Source organism: Elephantulus edwardii, unplaced genomic scaffold (genome assembly GCF_000299155.1).
Source record: "Elephantulus edwardii isolate Elephantulus edwardi_28Jun2011 unplaced genomic scaffold, EleEdw1.0 scaffold00023, whole genome shotgun sequence".
In the NCBI taxonomy this organism is placed as follows: Eukaryota; Metazoa; Chordata; class Mammalia; order Macroscelidea; family Macroscelididae; genus Elephantulus; species Elephantulus edwardii.
In genome coordinates this window covers 520,155-541,619 of record NW_006399773.1, presented here as the reverse complement: position 1 = coordinate 541,619, position 21,465 = coordinate 520,155, and the positions used below count along the sequence as shown (strand labels likewise).

The following is a 21,465-nucleotide window of genomic DNA, read 5'->3' as shown; positions in this document are numbered from 1 at the left end:
CGGGATGGGTGTGTCAGAGGCAGTGCAGTTGGCGCAGGACAGAGCAGGATTTAGGGCTGTCGTGCATAGGGTCGCTATGTCGAAAACGACTCGACAGCACATAACAACAACAACAATTTTAATACACTGTAATGTTTTGGTTCCCTTTTTAAGTTACTCTGTTGTTGTTAGCCACCACCAAATCACCCCTAACTTGGTGACCACATGCACAGTAGAACACAACACTACCAGGTCCTGCAACATCCTCATGATTGGCTGTAGATCAGGCTTCTTATCCACAGGCTCTTTCACTGGTTTTTGCAAGTAAACCACCAGGCCACCTAGTTGAGTTTAGTCTGGAAGCTACACTGAGTTCTAGTCAGCATCATAACAACTTGTTCTGCTGGACAAATGTTGATTCTACACAAAAATCCGTTATCGAAAAGAATTAGACACCGTCATTATCCCATATTCCACCTTATAAGAAGTCAAATACAGTGCCTTTTTTTCAGAAGAAAAAATTTAGTGTGAAAAAGTTGACCCTTTAGAGTGAAAAAGTTCATGATATCTTCAATCCAAGATAAGCCCTCAGGAGAGGAAAAGGTCAGTCTTAACAAGTTAGCATAAGCTCCTTAGTAACACCCAGAATCTCACCTAAACAAAACTAAAGCTTTTTTATTTAGCCATTACAGTTAGCCTCCTCTGGTCTCCAGCTACCTTAACAACAGACACATGGTCTTGCAAATCTGCATTTTCTTGCAAATCACCAACAGCTGTGGGACTAGGCTGAAAGAAAGGTTGCTTCCCACACAGGACAACAAGACCTGAGGCAACCAAGACTTGAGGGAGCCTGGAGCAGACCCTACTGGAGAGACTCCCGTGATGGTGTTGGAGAGACTGCGGCATTGCTGTGAATAAACTGTGGCAAGGTGTACGCAGAGAAGTCCTGAGATAAAGGCCACTGTTAAAGGTGTTTCTTGTTCTTGCTGGATGCTTGAAGAAGCTGTCTTATAACATGATGGATGTTTATTTGCTTGGAGGCAAACCTTGCTGGGTGATTTGGATTTGACTGTTGAACTAAATCTAGAGCCTAGACTAATTGAGGAATTGTGCCTTGGAACTTGGGCTAAAACCTTGACTTATTTTGGGTGATATTCTTAGCCTACCCAACTCTCCAACTTCCTTCCTTAATAATCCCCATCATTAGTACCATAACTGTAAGTCAGTGATGTTCAAATAAATGAACCTCATGGGGCTGGGTTACAGGCTCTTTATTTGCTTTTTTGCTCTGGGGAAGTGCGGGGCTGTGTTATTCTTACTCTCTCTGGCCCTTTCAGAGAGATGCTCATGACTCTGTGCGACTATATCCTGTTTTCTTCTTTTTAGACAAAGATAAAACTACTCAATAAAAGAAACCTACAATTTACCTGGATTTGCGGTTCAAATCCACTAGATGCTATGAGGGAAAGGAAGAGCAATCTCCTCTTGTTTGATTTACTGCCTCTGAACGCCCACTGGAGGGTCAGCTATGGACAGGTTCTGACTCAATAACACACAACAACTGCTTTACTTTAGCGAATGACAGGGCCAACGTACCTAAGTCCACCAGGATGGCATGCTGCTGAGCTGTGAGCTGCTTCAAGAGTTCTTTATAAGATACGTCAGGAGGCTGCTGTTTATTAGGCAATCGGTGTCTCAGACGATACTGTAAAGCTAAGAACTGCCAAATTTCTCCTCGTCGACTTTTGGGAACTCCTACAATTGAAAAGAGTAAACAAAGCAAGGTCATGACTTCTGGAATTACATATTTAGGTCAGGTGGCGAACTCCGTGATGCTCCCTCACAGGCACTGACACCATAATGTATGCTCGCCAAAGACACACCATTCAGTGTGTTCACAGGAACCAATTTAATTCAACAGTTCTTAACAACAGCCTAGAAAACTTCTGCAATATTAAGTGTGCTAATGATGGCAGTATTTACCACCAGCTAGCATTATTAAATACCACTATGGGTCAAGTCAATCCATCTCATGGATGGATGGACACAGTAACTAGGGCAAGGGGACAGTGAGACTGGCTCAGAACTGGGCAGGGTTCAGAGCTGTAGTACAGTGGGTTACTGTAAGTCGCAGGTGACTGATGGCAAGTAACAACAACAGAGGTCAAGTTGCGTACCACCAAAAGTCATGCTGAATTATCAGCCCTTGTACCTGTGCATAGGATTCTGTTAGAAATAGAGATTTTTTTTTCCTCATTGTATTAATGAAGTTCTACTTATAAAGTGGGTCCAGAGTGCTGTCTCCTAAAAGGAGATGACTAGAGAGACACATAGAGGGCGAGACAGATGCCATATAAAGACACTACATAAGCTGGGCTACGACAAAGGAAGGACTCTTTTCCAGAGCCAAGGCTGTGACTTGGACTTCTAGTCTCCAAAGCTGTGAAACAATGAATTCCTGCTCTTTGGAGTCACCAATGTCTGGAGTGTTTTTGTTATGGAATCAGTAGGCAAGTAAGATAAACACCTGACAGAATATAATCGAGGGCGCCAAGGTACTAAGTACTGTATCTGAGTATCTTGAGTGGTCCCTATGAGTAGAAGACCACCGTTATTCACAATTGATAGATGGGGAAGTTGAGGCTGAAAGAGGTTTAGAAACTTGTCCATGTTCCCACAGTCAGTGAGTGGCAGTTTAGGGTTAAAACTGAAGTAGTCTGTTTTCAAAGTCTTTTTTTACCTTCGATTTGGATTGAAGCTCATAACAAAGGCTGGTTTTCTTATTAAACTTTTTACATGTGAGTCATCAACAACTTTTGGACAGCAGAATATTCTTACTTATTCATAAAAATGTGAGCTAATAAAAATGATACATGCAAATTGAAGACAAAACCGGCATGCTGTAGACCGCAACTCTGCCTTTGGAAAGAAAATACTCATCCTTATATAAACTTAGCATAGACAACGGAACCTTAATTCCACTATGCTTGAAAATCAAAAGATATTATTATAAGCAGATCAAAATTCATTAAAATTGGGATTTTTATTGCAAGGGGCATGAATTAAGCACAGAGAGAGACAGGATTCAGTGTTATACAGTAGAAACAGTCCTAAATCCTTAACTAAATATGGTCAGTCCAGGTAGGTTAGTCCAGGTCAGTCCAGGTAGATCTACTATAGGTTCCTGAACTCCTGCTGGATAAAGCAAGCGAAATTTTATAGACTTTGAGCTGTGCTGTTGGAGAAGAGTACTGAATATGCCAGGTATTGACAAAAGAACAAATATGTCAGTGAGCTCTGGTGGCCTAGTGGCAAGAAGCTGCACTGTAATCCCAGAGGGACATGGTTCAAATCCACCAGATGCTCTGTTGGAGAAGGAGGAACAGTCTCCTCCTGTACTAGTCAGATCTGATTTGATGGTACACACAAAAAATAATAAAATAAAAAATAACAAATATGTCTTGGGAAAAGTGCAGCCAAAGTGCTCCTTAGAGGCAAGAATGGAGGAACTTCATCTCACATGTTGTTGTTGTCATTGTTAGGTGCCACTGAGTCCAGTAGGAGTCACAGCAACCCTATGTACTAAAGATATGAACCCTGTGCCATCCTCATCCTTCCGGACATACAAGGGCCCATTGTGATAATTACCATGTCAATCCACCCGGTTGAGGGTCTTCCTCTCCTTCTCCAACCCTCCACCCGTCCCAGCATCATGTCCCTCTCCAATGAATAGCCCCTCCTAGCAACATGCCCGAAGTATATGAGGCAAAGTCTGATCATTCTTGCCTCTAAAAAGCATTCTGGCTGCACCCTCTCCAAGACGTATCTGTTTGTTCTCTTGGCCATCCATGGACTGTTCAGTCCTCTTCTACAACACCACAGGTCAAAGGCATCAATTCTTCTTCTGTCATCCTTATTCATCATCTCTCATACGTTGGGTATAGTGCTAGGAGAGGCTAGTCCTTGGAAAGTGATATCCTGCTTGGAAAGGTGGAGGGTCAGTGAAAGAGAGGAAGACTCTCAACGAGATGGCTTGACATAGAGACTGGAGCAATGGGCTCCGATGTGTCAAAGATGATGAGGATGGCACAGGATAGGACAGGCTTCAGACCTGTTGCTCACATACTCCACTCATGACATCTAACAAAAACAACATCAGCATACACAGAAATATACACATACATAAATCTGACAAAAGGATAGAAATGGAAATGTTCCTTGGGCTCATTTTTATGTTAAGGATTAGAGATTTATACCAATACATGCTCTTGTTAAAAACTACATGTAGCTAAAAGCAGCTTTTTGCAGCAGGGACTAGACCCTGGAGAAAAGATATCAACTACTTTTGTGGAGCCGTATGTCTATTAAAAGCATTTTCTTCCTAATCACGTCTGTGCAGCAGACAACAAGCCACTCCTCTCTGGCACACTGGGGTAGCATAAGACAAAACTATGTTTGAGCTGCACAGATGGAAAACATTAAGGCTTTTCTCAAAACTAACCAGAGTGCTAACATTATACAGAATACCTTCTCTAAGGGAGGTATGAATGTCTTCCATATCACATCTGATCTTAGACCTGCAGTTTAACAACTTCTTATCCCAGGCAACATAGACTTCTTTCTGACATACACCAACTTCTTCATAGTCCAACTTCACTTTTCTCGACTGAAGTTCATCTCTGCTTGCTAAGGGGAAAAGAAGAGATTCGCTTTATCAAGCCGCTGCACTTTTTACACTCTATTTCTCGTCATCACTTTATGTATCTACAAATAGAGGGAGCTATGGTGGTCCAGTCGCATTTGAAGCTGTGTTGCTAACCCAAAGTTGGAGGTTCAAATCCAACAGTGGCCCCGATGCAGAGACGGGGGCAATCTCCTCTTTCACAATTTACAGCCTCTGAAGCCAAATGAGAGGTCAGCCATGGGCTGATTCTGACTTGAGACTCCATGGCATGGACATGTTTTGGTGTTTTGTTTTAGTTTATATTTATAAAACCACACCAAATGGCTAGTTACCAACCACTAAAATTTACTCAGTAATAAAATTTGTTTAAAAACAAAATAGGAGGAAAAGTGAGAAGATCTCAAATTTACATCGTTTCATGTAAGAAGACATCTGAAGATCTTCCTAACCTACACTCTGTACGTGATAGGTGGCACTCTGCTAACCGTAAAAGCCACACTGTGACTTCCTTTGACAAATGGGGCAGACAGCCTCAGAAGTGAGGCTGCAAAATCTTAAACAGATGGCTAGTGAGAAAAAAATACCTTCTGGACTCTGATAATCAAATAGCTTTTTATAGCTATTTCCACAGTTATCAACCACTAGGTTTGTACTCTTACACTCCAATTAATAAATCTTAAAGAGAAAAATTTGTTTCACTGAAGTTATTGGTTTTATATTATTAATGTTGTTGTACTGTAGAGTCAGAACTGACCTACGGCTGACCTGCTGGCGGGTGTTCAGAGGCAGTTAATCACAGGAGAGGAGACTGTCCATCCTTCTCCCAGGGAGCGGCTGGTGGCTTTGAACCACATGCCTTTGGGATTGCAGTGCACATTCTTGCTAACCTCCAGAGCTTTAAAGCCATTAGAGCTCTCTCGCTATTATTATTATTATATTATATAAATACTACAAGAAATACAATAATATATTATTTCTTCTAAGTAATATAGCATTCTCTCATATGATGGACTCAAATACAGTCCCAAGTTTTATTAAAAGAAGCAGTTGTGGCGGTGCAAACAGCCACATGCTTGGCTGCTAACTGAATGACTGAGGTTGGTGTCTACTCAGAAGTACCTCAGAAGAAAGGCCTGATGAAAGAAAGGCCCCAAAACCAGCGACTGGACATTTTATGGCGAGTCAGAATCAACTTGAGGACAATTGGGTTTTTATCCTAATTTGGAATTTATTTTTAAAAACTGATTCCAAAAGGGGAGAAGAAACAATAAACACATGAGCCTATTTTTCTTCTTTCATTAGGATCCAAGACAACAGGGGTCATTCAGAATGATGTGTGTTGTCAAGTGCTGCTTGCGTGACCCCACCTTACCTTCTGCAAAAGAAGTATTTGTCAAGTGTCCCAAAGTCCTCGACAGCATAAAAACAATGGCAGAATTAAATGTTACTTTAAACTAAATAAAATGTAACAAGGAAGTAAAAATTTCTACCTAGAAATTCAGAAAAAAACAAAACTTAAATTGCACTACAGAAATATTCTTCCTGGACACCACGAGGTGGCAGTCTAACACAGTGGAGCTTTCTGTCTCGGGCTTTGCTTCCCATTTCTCTGTATTAAATAAAGAATTTTCTTTTTTTTAAAGAAAAGACTTTTTGTTACTGAAACTAATAATAAAAACAGTCTGCTCTAGCTTATTAATTATTCCCTTCATTGTGGACACAGAGTACAGTATTTTTCTTCAGGTTTTATGTTTCTCTTTCAGTCTGTTGTTCACAGTCAACTAGTCAGCACCTAACAACTTTCTCCAAATCATTATTCATTTAAAAAAAAAATAAATAAATAGCACATGCTACCCATTGTGGCAGTTTTTATTTTATGGTGGGGCTGTGGTAAAACACTAGGGGTGCAAACCAAATGTCAGTCAGCAGTATGAGCCCACCAGCTGCTTCCTCGGCAGAAAACTGGGGGTCTGCCTCCACAGCGATGACAACCTTGGGCCCATTCTACTCTGTCCTCCAGAGCGATGATAAATTGACACTTGATGGTGATGGGTTTTCAGGGTTGGGTACAGTAATAAAGATGGAGTAGATAAAGGTAATGAGAATGCATTCTTACATGAGTCAACACTTGTAGGAAAATATCCCCAATTTTTATATTAACTTGTCTACTTCAGTAACTGGGAGCTAATTCTGTGGTATACTGCAAAAACCTCAATAGTAGTAATAAATAAACCTGAGTTTTAGCATTTGTTCTGCCAATATATCATTGTTTGATCTTCAAGAATTCTTCAGCCTCACCAAGCCAGTCACTAATTCCACTATAGATTGAAAGGTTATCAGGCTTAATAACCTCTAAGGTAATTTCCAGTTCAGTCTACAGTTCTAAAATTATCTTTTGATATTATACATAAGTTTTTAGTTGTGCATTCTCTCTATTGCAAATGAAATATAATTTCATTTTTAAAAAGAAATGATAGCCATCTTTTTTCTCAATCCTCTGTTTACTAGCTAGTGTAACATGTAATCAATTGCTTCAAATTACAATTTCAATTCCTTTCAAAATCAATGAGCACCAGAGTGGTCACACCATACCTCACGCTGAACTCTTGATGTCTATGCCAATACCTATTCATCGTATTTGTCATAACGTGAGAGACAAGCAAGTTTACTTGCTAGGAATACTGAAAATCTTAAGCACTGTCATTAGACGAAGGTAATAGTAACACAAAAACAAATTACACCCTTGAAAATTCATGCATGAGGAATATTAGTAAAATTCAGTACAATGGATGTGATAAGAAGAATCTTAAGACAGATACTGAAATGTCAATAAGACACTAAATGAAAAGCCTGTGAGTCAATTCCAACTCCCAGCAGCCCCAGAGAAGGGAGCAGATCCGGCCCACAGGGTTTCCAAGACAACACTATTATAGAAGCAGACTGCTACTCTTTCTCCCACAGAGCACGCATATCCGAACGCTTTAATCTAGCACCATCAGCAAGCCTCAGAAATGTGAATACTTGGATTTTTTAAAAGTTCTTTCAGTTAAGACCCTTATACCACAGAGCCCTGTTTCCATGACTAACCTTCAAGCTTCTGGTTTTCTTTCTCCATTCGAAGCAACAAGATTTGCTGGTGGATAGCTTTTCTCCATAAACTCCTCAGTCCTTCCGATTTCTTTTTTTCTTCAACCTTTTCTGGGTCATCGTCACCGGACAAGAATATAACCAGTGGGTCCTCCTCCATGGTTGGAGCCAGAGGAGACAGAGGCAGCAGCTCATTCCTGTCGAGCCCATCTGCGGAGAAGAACACTGTGAGAGGCATTCTTTAGTGGGAACCCCGACGACAAAAGTTCTCTCCCGAACTCACATTCTCCACTCCCACAGTGCCCATTTAAAGGTTTCCACAGAGTTAGTTTCTAGAACCAGTGACTTCAGTAACTTCACCTGACTGAATTCCCCTTCCACATTTCCCTTCCAGAGTGAAATGAAAGCTTATGTCATCTCACCACTTCTTCTTTTTGAACCAAGAGACCTATAAGATAGATGCTTCAAAATGAATCGGCCTTTCCCCAGAGCCCAACACTTCTGTATTCTGCTGTTCGTTCTAAAGCTGGGCAGAAAGAAAAGAGTAGGTGCTAAGTTATCACCTAAGGTGAATCCACCATTACATCCAATAAAAGAAAGGCAATGAGGAAGGAAAAAGTCCCTTCCTGGTGTAGAGTCTCACCCCTCTCTCTCTCTGTTCTCTCCTCCTACAATTGTTATCAATTGCCAAGTCGAGCACGACTCATAGCGACTCTATGAACAGAAGACCTGAAGCCTTTCTATAACTATCGTTTCTCAAAGTTCACAGTTTCCAGAGGCATGCGGTTTAGGAAGCCTTTTAACTGATGCTCTGGAGCTCATCAGCTCCCCCATTTCCAGGCTTATATCCACATTTTCCTTTTAACAACCAGGATCAGATCTCCTAAAACTGTCTAATGACTGCATTTATCGCAAAGAACAAAGTTCAAACTATTGGAAGCAGAGTCCAATTCCTTCATACTCTGGCCTCAACTTCCCTTTCCAGCCTCATGTTTCCACTTTCCATTCTGGGCTGGAGTCATGAATTATGATTTTCTAAACTGTGATGTTCTTTCATTGAATCCAGGGTCTTCTTGTTCCTTCTTTCTGAAGCACCCTTTCCTGGACATAAGGATAAATGACTACCTTTTCTGTGAAGTCTTCTTGGGCTACCAGAGTTGGTAGTATCAGTTTGCTATCGACTTCTTTTTTCCTTATTAACTGACTTCTGCTCTTACTCCCATCTACTTCCCTAAATTAGGTTTACTCTCTCTTTGTCTTCTTTTCCAGCTTCTTAAATTGAATACCTGGTATATTGGACTTTTTCTTTCTTGTTTTTAGATTAATACATGCATCACTATGGGTTGCACTTGAAATATCACTCAATCAATATTTCCCTCCTGGTTTGTCCACTTTTCAGTTTCTAAACACATGGGGTTTTTTTCCAGTTTTCTTCTAATTATTAATTTCTTCCTCTCTAAGGAGTGCGATTAGAAAATAGAATGACCACAATTATTTGGTATCTGCTTTTAAAAAAAAAATTGTAGTCAAGTGTGATTTTAAAAACAAAAACAAAACCTCACAGCTGTCCAATAGGAACCAATACAGAGCTGACCCTGTGGTGGGTTTCTGAGGATGTAAGTCTTCCAGAGGAGATGACCTACCTTTCTCCGTCAGTGTTGCTGCTGGTAGACCTGAATCTCCACAGAAGTGTAGCCTTTGGGCTAGCAATTAAATTCTCTGTGGACGACCTCACCAAACCTCTCTAGATCCAGTACAGAATTTGGCAAATTCTCTGCCTGTGCTAGAAATGAATGGACAGTTGTTAGGGGGAAGAAAGTTCTGTGTAGTTGTTAGGTCAGTTGGTTTTTTTGGTTATGTGTGGTTTGAGGTTTTGGTGTTTTTTTAAAAAAATTAGGTCAAATTAATTGTTTTACTCACTATTAGTGAGAGTCACTATTCAATTTTATGAAAGGAACAGGTTGAAATCTGCCACTTAAAGCAACTGATTTATTTCTTCCTCAAATTCTGTTAAGGTTCTTTTCCAGCCTTCACGATGCTGGTCTTCTGTTATGGTAACATTTACTTTGCCTCTTTCTACAGCCCTCTTTAATTTCTAGTCCATTTCATCTTCAAAGGTGTTGACCCCATTCTTTTTGCTTAACTTTCCCTCCTTTATCCTTATTCAGGTCTTTAGAGATGACTGTTTTTATGCCACTTTCTCTTATGTGTGATTCTAGTAAAAGAGAGCCTGATTTTGTTCTAGTGACAAACGCTGTCTGAGACCTTCCCTACCACTGTCCTCACCCCCCCCCCCACACACACACATGCACACACTCACTGTGGCACAGGCCCCAGAAACAAGCTTTGGAAACGTACCATTTCATCCCACCCACACCCACCAAATTGGCCCCTTGTGTTGTAATTGCATCTGAGTCTCTATCCTCTCCTGCCAGATAGCGACCTTCTCTCCACTGTAATCCCTAAGTCCACAGGGAGGTGTGCAAACACCAAGGCCATGCATCTCCAGTGGTTCGAATCCACCACGTGCTTAGCGAGAGAAGATGGACAGCCTCTTCCTGTGCAGTTTAGTTTCTGCAAACCCGCCAAAGGGTCAGGTAGGCGCGGGTTCCGCCCCCATGCCAACGGGTTGCGGGGCTGAGCCCCAGCACAGACCTTGCGGCTGCATGGCGGAGGGCGACTTGTTCATGGGAGAAGCAACCCTGAGGAAGATGCGCTGGCGCCACGAGATCCGGCGAGGAGTCACGGGGGTCCCCCCGGCGCTCAGGGACTCATTGCTGCAGGTCGAGGAGGTCCTTTTTCTCCCCTCTCCATCACTGTGCAAAACAAACAACACACGTGACTTGTAAGGAGACCTGCGAAACGAGGTGGGGGACGATGAGGTGAAGCGCAAGCCATTCACGAGCTCTGCCGCGGGTAAGCGTGTGGGGGCAGCATGGAGCAGAGCATCCGCGGGTGCCCCTCTCCCCAGGCCACCTCGGCCTGGGGACCCAACCCGGGCTGCATCCCAGCCAGGGACACCCCAGCTATTTCTACTCATTCCATAGGAGCCATGTTCCAATCAGGGGGCCCTAAGTATACAAGGGTAAAGACTCTTCTGTAATAAATTTGTGAAATCATTTTCTTCACTCACTCACTGCCATCAAGTCTGGGTCAAGTCCTAACTGACCCTCCATTGGGTTTCCAAGCCTGTAAATTACAGGGGAGGAGATGGCCTACTTCCCCCCCCCCCGAGTCACTGGTAGATTTGAACCCCAGAGAGAAATGACCTTTGAGTTAGCAGCACATTGGCTGAGGATACTACACCCACAGCTCCCTAGTTTATTCTGGCCAATGGGAATACTCCAGAAAAAGCACCTAATGAGCTTTGCTCACAGATCTGTTCACAGGGTTTCTATGAGTCATGCTTGACTCAAGGGCACTTCACAACAGAGCTCTTAAAGAAGAGGCTGATAAAGATGGCTACTGATCACCTGGGTCTGGGACAATCTTTGTCCCAACAAGCAGCTGGACCACTACAGAAACTAACCTGCATAAAGACAGAACAGCTGACCTGGGCATTACTGTTAGGTGATTGATTAAGGGGAAATGTTGTGGTTAAGTAAGACTGGCCAAGTGAAGTTTTTAAGCATGTTATTAAGTGAAGTAATGTTATTAAGTACATCTCTACAAAAGCTGTTCTATGCCACAGGAATTTGTGTTCAGAATTTCCCTATTGTCTAGAATATTGAACTGGCACCAGGATCACCTCCCCAAACAGTGTGAGAAGTAGAGATCCCACATCTTGCTAGCTGAGTGCTTGGTAAAACCCCACCCGAGGAAATGCTGGTTTAAGTGTTTCATTGTACAAGAAAAATTATAAATCATGCTCGGCCTTTCTTCTGCAAGAGAAAGGTCATCTGGTTTCAAAGTCACTTTTAAGGTCAACTAGCCATGTGAACACTTAAAGGAACAGGCAGCACATTTTTCTGTTTGTAGTGAGAATATTGTTTTTAAAAAGCCTCAGCACCCCTGAGTTCACCTAAGAGGATTTTGAGGGTAAGGAGAGGAAGACCCTCAAGCAGGTGGATTGACACAGTGAGTACCGCAATGGGCTCTTGTGTGTCAGGAAGTGTGAGGATGGCGCAGGACAGGACTAGGTTCAGATCTTTAGTTCATATGGTCGCTATGAGTCGTACTCAACTCAACAGTGCCTAACAACAAAAACACCAACAGTGAGTCACTGTGTGGAAAGCAAATGTCATGTTCCATCAGCAAGGAGTATGGACCTTAATATAGTCAAACCTCTTAAAATTTAACCCTAATAATGTGTGGTATCTTTTGTTTCCTTACGAGTAACTGATCAGTTCAAGCCAATGATCAGTGCAGCAGTTGAATGTCTAATTCACTAGGCAACCAGACGTCCAAATGTAGCTCACGCACTATTGGGACATTTGCTTTACTGCTGTAATTTGGAACCAAAATAACTTTCCAAGGTATGTCTGTACTCACTAAAAGTGACAGTATACAATTGTTGTTGCTGTTGTGTACCACAGAGTCAGAACCAACCCATAGCTGACCCTCCAGCGGGTTTTCAGAGGCAGTTTAATCACACAGGCAGAGAGTGCCCATATTTCCCCCATGGGGCATCTAGCTAGTGGACTGGAACTTCGTGCCTTTGGGACTGTAGCATAGTCTCTTACCACTAGGCTACCAAATGTGTACTCACTAAAATGTGAGAAATTTTACTTAATGTCAAGCTAAAGCCCTGTAGAAACTGTGAGAATCAGGTACTCTTTTCATTCTGATTATTACTATTAAAATATAAGCTATAGGGGATGGCTTCTAAGGCAAATAAGGAAGCCTGTTAATCCACCATTAAATAGTTGACAATTTCACAACATTTAAAATTCTCAAATATGTATTCTAAATAAATGACTCCATTTAAAAAAATTTTCAACAAAGTCTGGATTCCATTGGCAAATAAATCAAAATTTAACAGTCAAATTATAACGAAAGAGTTTATAGAAAATAATTACTGCCTGTTTTATGTTTTACAAGAGAGATCTTAATAAAAGGTTTCAGGGAGAAGGCAAAATATGCCCTGCTTTGTGTTATGAGAAAACGCTGATATTAGTGACTAGACAGATTCCAACTCAGAGAAAAGCCGTGTCACAGGGCTTCCTGAGGCTGTAAAGTCGTTACGGAACAGACCCCGCATCTTCACTGCGTACAGCAGCTCCGTCAGCCAGCCATTGCCTTAAAGAAGGAATCATCTCAGAGTTCACGCTCCAGTTAATATTCAGAAGCTGTAAATAGCACAGGAGGAGACTGCCCATGTTCTCTCATATGAACCACTTGCCTTTGGATTGTTAGTCAAACTCCTTATCCATTAGGCTGGATGGAGCACGTGGCAGGTTCAAAATGCCAACTTTATAGTTAGGAGCCCATGATTAACCTCCAGTTCCACCTGCAGGGATCATGTTTCCTTAGTAACAAAAGAGAATGTAGTCAGAATGGAGGTTTCAAATAAAAATCCTAACTGTCATGTAACTGTAAAAGTCAAAATGCTGTATCAGTTTATGCTTATTCACATTTAGTCAGCTGGGATTTAACTTTTTATTATGAGTGAGTAAACAGATAATCAGGTAAAGTAAAGGCTGTTTACAGGGTAAACAGGTTTTCCAGTCAACAATTCACACTTTCAGGACATCTCTATTGTGGAACTACGTTCTCCCCACGTCCTCCTTATAGCCATTGCTTCTGTTTGCTCTCTACTATAATGGTCCTTCTCAGCTTCATCCTTGGGTAAACATGGTCCTCTTGATCTTGTGTGGTTGCTTGTTCTAAGGAGTGTGTTCCTTCCTGATGTTATTAATCACCTTAAAACTGTGTCTATTGTTTAGTTGAAAGAGCCACAGAGGTGATTTCAGTTCTAGGCTGGAAGGGTGACTAAGGGTCACATTCTAGAGAATTCTACAATCTCTGACAAACCAGCAAACCTGACCTTTCTTATGATTCTTTTCATCACATATTCTCCTCTCATTTTATCAGCAACTATCTGATGTGACACCTTTGAGTGGTCTGTAGCAGTAGCCGGGCACCACCTAGTTCTTTTAGCCTTGGGGTTACGGAGGCTGAAGTTCATACAGCCCCTCAGTTTTTTGGAAGAGACCAATATCTGCACCCTCTATGTCTTAACCATAGCTTTAAAAAACCCAGTCACTACCCACCAAAGTAAGAACATTGTCTTTGTTGACAACATTTTCTCGATGGACCTGGTTGGTCTCTAGACTACAATCCTAAGCTATCAGGACCAACAACTCATTCTTGCATGGTGGTTATGGCGAGGTAGTTTTCTTACTATTGCCTCCCACTGGCTCTACTACATGCATGGGTCTATTCACAGCAGGTGCACATCCATATGTACAGATCCCATCTTCCAGCCATGGGAATATTGCATTCAGCAGCACAACTATAATCTACTGCCAGGATGGGCTTTTCAAAAGTGGTGTCCCTCCCCCAGTTCCCTGGAACTCATCTCAGCACTATCAATATCCAAGCAAATGATTACCCATTTTGCCTTAAATCTGTAATCAATCACAATAAACTACAACTGAAGATAAATTATAAGACTTGACACCACCTATTTAACAGAATGGAGAAATGAATACTCCTGGTAAATGTCTTTAGAAGCCTACAGAGAACAAGGTAGTAATTTTTTCCCTCTGTATGAACCACAGAACAGTTTAGCTCACAAATTGCAGCAGGTACACTAATAGTTTCTGTAAGTTCTGAATCCCAACTTAGTACACAGGCCATCCTACAGAAAATCCTTTCTAATGAAATAAATGGAAATTGAAGGATTTTGAAGCTCCATCTGACATAGTTTGGCATGTTTCCAGGAGGGACCAGTCCTTGGAGAGGAACACTATGCTTGGAAGGGTGGAGGGACAGTGCAGGAGGGGATTGGTTCAGTGACTGGGGTAATGAGGTTAGGTGTGTTGTAGACAATGATACTGGCTCAAAGAAAAACAAGGTTCAGAGCTGTCGTACACTGAGTCACTGTAAGTCACAAGTGTCTCACAGCAACAGTGAAAATCAATACCAATGATCTAAGGTATGAGTCAAAAGGAAGATTAGACAGTGAAATAAGGTTTGGGAAAGGAGGAATACCAAGGTTACACACACACACACACACACACACACACTCTACAATAAATGTAGAGTATAAAAAAAATCTAAGTAACTTCTATATATCCTTACAGGTTGTTGTTATTATGTGCCATCGAGTCGCTTGCAACTCATAGTGACCCTATGTACAAGGGCCCTAAATGCTGTTTTACCTGTGTGAATCTAACCATCTCAAACACACTCACTCCCACCACTCCACTCACAGAACTGATCCACCTCATTGAGGGTCTTCCTCTCCTGTGCCGTCCCTCCACTCTCCCAAACATGATGTCCCTCTCCAAGGCCTGGTTTCTCCTTTCAATAGGTTCAAAGCTTCAGAATCCTTGATTCCAAGGAGCATTCTGGCTTCACCCTCTCTAGGACAAACCTGTTTGCTCTCCTAGGAGTCCATGGTATATTCAACACTCTTCTTCAGCACCACAGCTCAAAGGCATCAATTCTCTATCATCCCTATTCCCTGTCCAACTCTCCGATGCATAGCATGTAATTATGAAGTCTATACCCCGGATCAGGCGCACTTTAGTCTCCAGCCTGACTCTTGAGAGGTCCCTCACAGCTGACTTTCCCAATGAAATTCATCTCCTGATTTCCTGGCTGCTGGTACCAAGAGGGTTGACTGTGGAACCAAGTAAACTAAAACTGTTAACCATCTCAATCTCTTCACCTTACAGGTAAGGGTGGTTAAATGCTGTCCCACATATTTTGGGCATGTGGTCAGGAGGGACCAGTCTTTGGAAAAAGACATCCTGCTTGAAAAGGCAATGGGCCAGTCAAAGAGGGGAAGATCCTCAACAAGACGGATCAACACAGCGACTGTACCAACAGGCTCAAGGACATCAGAGGCCATGAGGCTGGCACAGGAAAGGGCTGGGTTCAGATCTGTGCATGGGGTGGCTATGAGCCGTAGTTGACTTGACTGCATCTAACAACAACAATGTACATCAGAATTTAAAATATCTCTAGATGGCTTGTTTTCCTGTTTAGATTCTTACAGCCTCCCAAAACAGAAAATTATACCGAGCAAGACTGAGCCCACTTCAGGGTTCCCCATAGCCATATGTGAAATTAGGAAATTGTGTAGGAGATGATCTCTATGGGGACAAACAGACTTCAGCTGGGTACCTATGTCATCGTTATAATAATCCTGCGGGCGGTGACTGCTAAGGAAGCAGACAGACCTCATTCTGTGCCTGCAGTAAAGTTTGAAAAGGGCAAACTATTAGAAATTTTATTTAAAGAATCTGATATCTAATTAAGAATGAACAAAGTACAGCCCAGTTACAAGTCTCAAGAAAGTCACTTCAAAAATCTTATCCCTGTGGCCAAAACAATTTTCTGAGAACTTTTTTCCCCTCCTGGAATTCCTCATTGTACCTACCTTCCCTATTCTGCTTTCTCTACTGAGTCGTCAGTGGCCTGGCCAGGCAAACAGACATGCATGTTTCTAATTAATCTCATGATATGAGATGAGCAGACACGGAAACAGGATCAAAACAGACAATAAGCACTTTCTACTATGTTCTTTAGCCGTGGCTGTGAATGTTTACCACAAAGAGCAGGCAGGTAAAAAAAAAAAAACAACCAACAAACAAACAAAAAAAAGAGCCATCATCTAACCTGTGGTCAAGGCTTCCATTCTAAGGAACTAGGTGCTTCCCAGTGTCCAGCCCAGTGGTCACAAAGACTTGGCTGTGTCTCAAAGTGACAAATGGGATGGAATGACAATGAATAAAAATTATTTATAACTATCTTGAGGCGAGACTCAGATTAGATTATCTTAATGATTCTTTTAGGGTATTCATTTACTTTTTCTTTTTTAAGGGTAGCTGTGACATTGGTTGTAAAGTGTTTTTAATAAAAAAAATTTATTGTGCCGTTGTTGAGAATGTACACAGCCAAGCATACACCAATTCCACAGCTTCTCCATAAGCCACAACACTGATGAGAGCCTTTCAATTGTGACCTTTTTGAGCTATTCCTTCCCATTAACAGAAGTTCACAAACCCCGTAGCCCACCCCAGGCTTCTAGCAAATCTTTCAAATTTCTGATTTCACTCTGATCCCATAGTGATAGCTTTTAAAAAAGAAAAATGCTCAAGGTCAACATTTTTTACTTGATAAACCATTGCTTGTTTTTAAGAAAACTTTAGGAGATATTTCTAGTTGACTAGTTAAAAGGATTACTTCGGGGAAAATAGGTGCAGAGGATCATCCAATCTTTATGGACCCCAAAGTCAGATGCAGATGAGAATTTAAAATTTGGTTCTACATCCCCTCCCCTTATTATTAGGATTCTCCTGTGGATGTTTGTTTTGTTTTCTCTAATTGTTCCATAATGATAGCTGAGCATTCATTTCAGTATTTTCTTGCTCTTCTAAGTAAACCCCTCTCATCTACCAGAAGGATTGGCCATCCACCTTTGAAATACCAGGCCTTCGAAAACCCTATGAATCAATGACTGTGGCAAGCAATGAGGTCAGGTGTACCAGAGATGGTGGATGGCTCAGCATCATGCAAGGACCTCAGCCTCTGTTTGCTGTGAGTTGTCGAGTTGATGTAACCACAACTATCTCCAAACTAGCAACAATTTACTTCTATTAATTCAAACTAAGCTTTAATTTGCAGTTATTAAGCCGTTATAAGGAAACGGCAGCATGGAATAGAGTAGAAACAGCCTTGCTATTTCAACGGTCAATCCTGATCTTTACACCAAGCTACTCCTTGTGTGGTACACAGCCCTCACAGCAACGGCAATGATGGCATGCACCCAGGAGAAAACCAAAATGCTTTCTGACTACTGATAAAATCCAGAGGGGATAAAATTTATGGAGTGCTTAAAGGAAAATAAAGAGGTCTCTAATCACCTTGATTCTGAAGCAGTGTCCTGTCTAGTACAAATGGAAACAAGGGAGAGCATTAGTGTACATACACACACACAAACACACATGCTCACACACACATGCATGTGCACATATACTCAGAGAGATAAATGTCCATATTCAAGATTTAGAATTATAAGGCATTTCCATAGGGATCAATAATTTACAGATAAGTTTGTCAATAAGAAAATACAGTGAATACTTGGAAAACTTTTAGTGAATATGAGAGAACTATAGAATCAAAAGTATACCAAAAGTAATTCATTAGCAAAATCTTATTTCCTCCTTGTAAAGTTGAGAAGTGAGGAAAATGACAATTTTTGACTACTCATGATTTACTTTTGACCAGATAATGTTTTGCATAAACATCAAACTTGAGAAGCAAGTAAGGGGACTAAAAAAGATGCCTGAAAACAAAAAGAATATGTTGTATTTGATAAAGTATGTTATAAAATTGTAACATGTATGTTATAACCATAATATACAATTATAATAGCAATTAAATTATATTAAACTTTTTCAAAATTTCTGAAACAAAACAAATGCTTTTTCTCCTTAAAACAAAACAAACCCTTTTGTATCATTTCAATACAACCAATAATCAACACACTCTACCAATTAACACAATCTACACAATCAACAACTACTCTACCGCAGCCTGCTTAAACACAGTGGCATAAAGACTAAAAAGTCTAGAAAATCAAATAGCAGTCCTGCAGGACACTTAATCTGAATTTCAAGTTTGAAAAGTGAAAGACTTTCAGAAAGTAGTATTTGCTAAGTTACCTCCACTAAATTACCTATACTAGACATCTTACTTGACCATGCATATTTAAAGTTCCATTCTATACAGCTCAGGTATCAGGTATCTGCTAAGAAGCAAGTTACAGTATTACCAACCTCTTCCTCTCAACATTCTGAACAACCCCATAGATTATGGTAACTATGTGCATGTAATGCTCTCTCTGAAACAAATGTCAGCAATGTAGCTTCCAGAAATCATAGGATCAAAATCACATTCTTAATTAGCATTGTTTGTGTAAAATACAGACTAAAATATTAATAGTAAGGAGATATTTTGTATGCAATCCTTTCACAAATAGGATAGACTAAAGAAGTACATATGGGGGGGGGCAGTTAACTGGACACGGAAGACAAAGCAAATAAAGCAAAATGTTAAACCTGGAGAATCTGAGGAAAGAAAAGTAGCCCTCTACAGTATTTCTGTAAGTTTTTGTAAGTTTTAAATTATTTCAAACAACTCTAAGTGAAAATATTAAGTGACTTAACTACTTGAAATAAGTGTATTAAAAGTGCATTTTCACAACAGTTTTACTATTGTATAATACTTATCAATAATTCATACATACATACATACATACATACAACTAAGACACATACAACAATACTCAAGAGAAGTACTGGTTTCATATGCAAAATATTAGAAAAGCCCACATTCCCATAAGTAAAAGAATAAATAAACTGAGATATGCTTAATGGAATAATATACAGCAATAAAATGAACTAAAATTGCATGTACAAGCACCAATGAATCTTACAAACTAATGTTCAACAGCAGGCACTAAATACCAAAGAAAAGATCCTGTACCATTCTCTTTATCCAAAATTCAAGTCCACATAATACACTTTCTATATTATTTGAGATGACGATGTGGGAGTGGTTCTCTAGGCAAATGGGAGAATGTTGCAGACAAATGAGTGGGGACACTGGGGCATTCCACTTAACCATCAGGTAGTGGCAATGGTGGGTTCATTCTTTGATAATCCACCATGCTAGATGATTATGAGGGAGCTCTGATGACCCAGTGGTGAGGAGTTATGCTGCCAACCCAATGGCAGGTGGTTCAAATCCACCAGGAGCTCCATGAGAAAAAGATGAGTAACCTCCACCAGCGGGGTTCACTATGGAAACCCCCTGGAGGGTCAGCTGTGCGTCTCTTCTGATTCCACGGCAATGACTGACTGGGATGCTGATGGATGATGGATTTCTCAATGAAAATAGTTTTGTTTTTACATCACTTTTTGCCTCCTGTTTGTGTTCCATAATCAATTGATGGGGATGTAAGGGAAGAAGTGTAGTGCTGTCTGCTCCTTAGAATTTCTCTGAGACAAGAAAAAAAAATTACTAAATACATAAAATGAGGTAATTTTGAATGATTCTACCAATGTTTAAGTTCTGTATATCTAAATATAGAATTTCAAACAAGATAGGTACAAAATGGTGACATTATACAATGAAAAATATTTTATATATCTACTTCTAGCTTCAATATCTATAAGGATGAAGTAGAAAGAGCTATGAGAAACTTTTAGCACAAATAATGCATACATGTTTCTCTGGGTAGGCAATAAAAATGGTCCAGTGTTGGTGAGCTCTGGTGGCCTAGTGGCAAGAGGCTGCACTGTAATCCCAGAGGTGAGCAGTTTGAATCCACCAGATGCTCTGCTGAAGAAGGAGGGACAATCTCCTCCTATACCAGTCAGATCCAATTTGATGGTACATTCACAAAAAATAATAAAAATAAATTTTAAAAAAAATGGTCCAGCGTCTGAACTACCCTCATGGGCTGTCCTACACCACAGCTTGTAGCAAAACTAGGCTGTCCGAACCCCTGGTAATAGAATTGCTGGCCATCATACCAAGAAGGTTGGGAAAGCACCTACATCTGCTTGTGGTATGTGCCCAGGCCGCCTATGAGAGGTGCGTGTGGTGAAACCTAAGGTTCTCATGAACTTGTCAAAAAAGAAAACATATGTCAGTGAGCTTATGTTAGCTCCATGTGTGCTAAGTGTGTCCGTGACAGGACCGAGTGAGCTCTCCTCACTAAGGAGCTGAAAGCTAAATAAAAAATAGTGCTTTTTTAAGTAAGAAAATCAGATGATTTGTTCTGCTAAAAAAAGAGAATAAGGCATACAACTAAGAAAATGTACTGGAGATAAATGTATATAACTTTATATGAAGTTTTAGAAGAAGTCTTTTTAAAAAGCCATGTTAAGAGCAGAACTTGGACCTTGTTTAAATGTCACTTTTATGGTTCATTCTATCTCAAGAAGAAAAGTGGATTATGCACATCCTTATGTTAACTAGCAGAAGAAGAAAAGTGCAGATGGGTTTGACTGACAGCCCATTCTCTGGTGGCTGAGTGGAAAGGCATTGCATTGCCAACCCAAATGCATGCGGTTTGAATCCACCAGCTGCTCCACAGGAGAAAGAAAGAAGGGCAATCTCTTTCCACACGATTTATAACCTCTGAAAACCCGCTGGAAGTTCAGCTTTGAGTTGGTTAGCAACCCGACAGTACCTAACAACAACTGTAAAGTTGATATGATTCTGACTCAAAGTGACCTTTCGTGTTAGAGACTAGGACTGCACCCCATTGGGTTTTCAAGACTGTGGCATTCTGAGTGTAAACCACAAACACTTAGAAGTAAAAAAATAAATAACTCTCTGCACTAACCAGAAGGCCTAGTAGTACTACAGAGATAAGGAAAATGGCTATTCTAACAAGGGTAAATCCTTGGTTCTTTAAATTCACTGCATATACTCTTTGTATGGCTCACTTCCTATTTTGGTCCTTTAAAACTTTCACCATAAAACTGTCCTTGAAAAAACCCTTTACATCATATTTTATTCCATTTTCA

At 40.7% G+C, this 21,465-nt stretch overlaps 1 protein-coding gene across 4 annotated transcripts in view; it reads right to left on the bottom strand.

Annotated features, from left to right (window-relative positions):
* Positions 1–21,465, bottom strand: part of TBC1D4 (TBC1 domain family, member 4) — a 262,787-nt gene that overhangs the window by 29,117 nt on the left and 212,205 nt on the right. For 2 of the 4 annotated variants that reach the window (XM_006882704.1, XM_006882706.1), the window contains 4 exons: positions 10,406–10,566; positions 7,751–7,960; positions 4,507–4,665; positions 1,576–1,734 (listed from right to left, as the gene is read on the bottom strand). In XM_006882704.1, the coding sequence (XP_006882766.1) occupies positions 1,576–1,734; positions 4,507–4,665; positions 7,751–7,960; positions 10,406–10,566 (689 nt within the window). Of the gene's footprint in view, positions 1–1,575; positions 1,735–4,506; positions 4,666–5,247; positions 5,258–7,750; positions 7,961–10,405; positions 10,567–17,787; positions 17,812–21,465 lie in introns of all 4 variants that reach the window. The other 2 variants (XM_006882705.1, XM_006882703.1) reach the window with 2 other exon arrangements.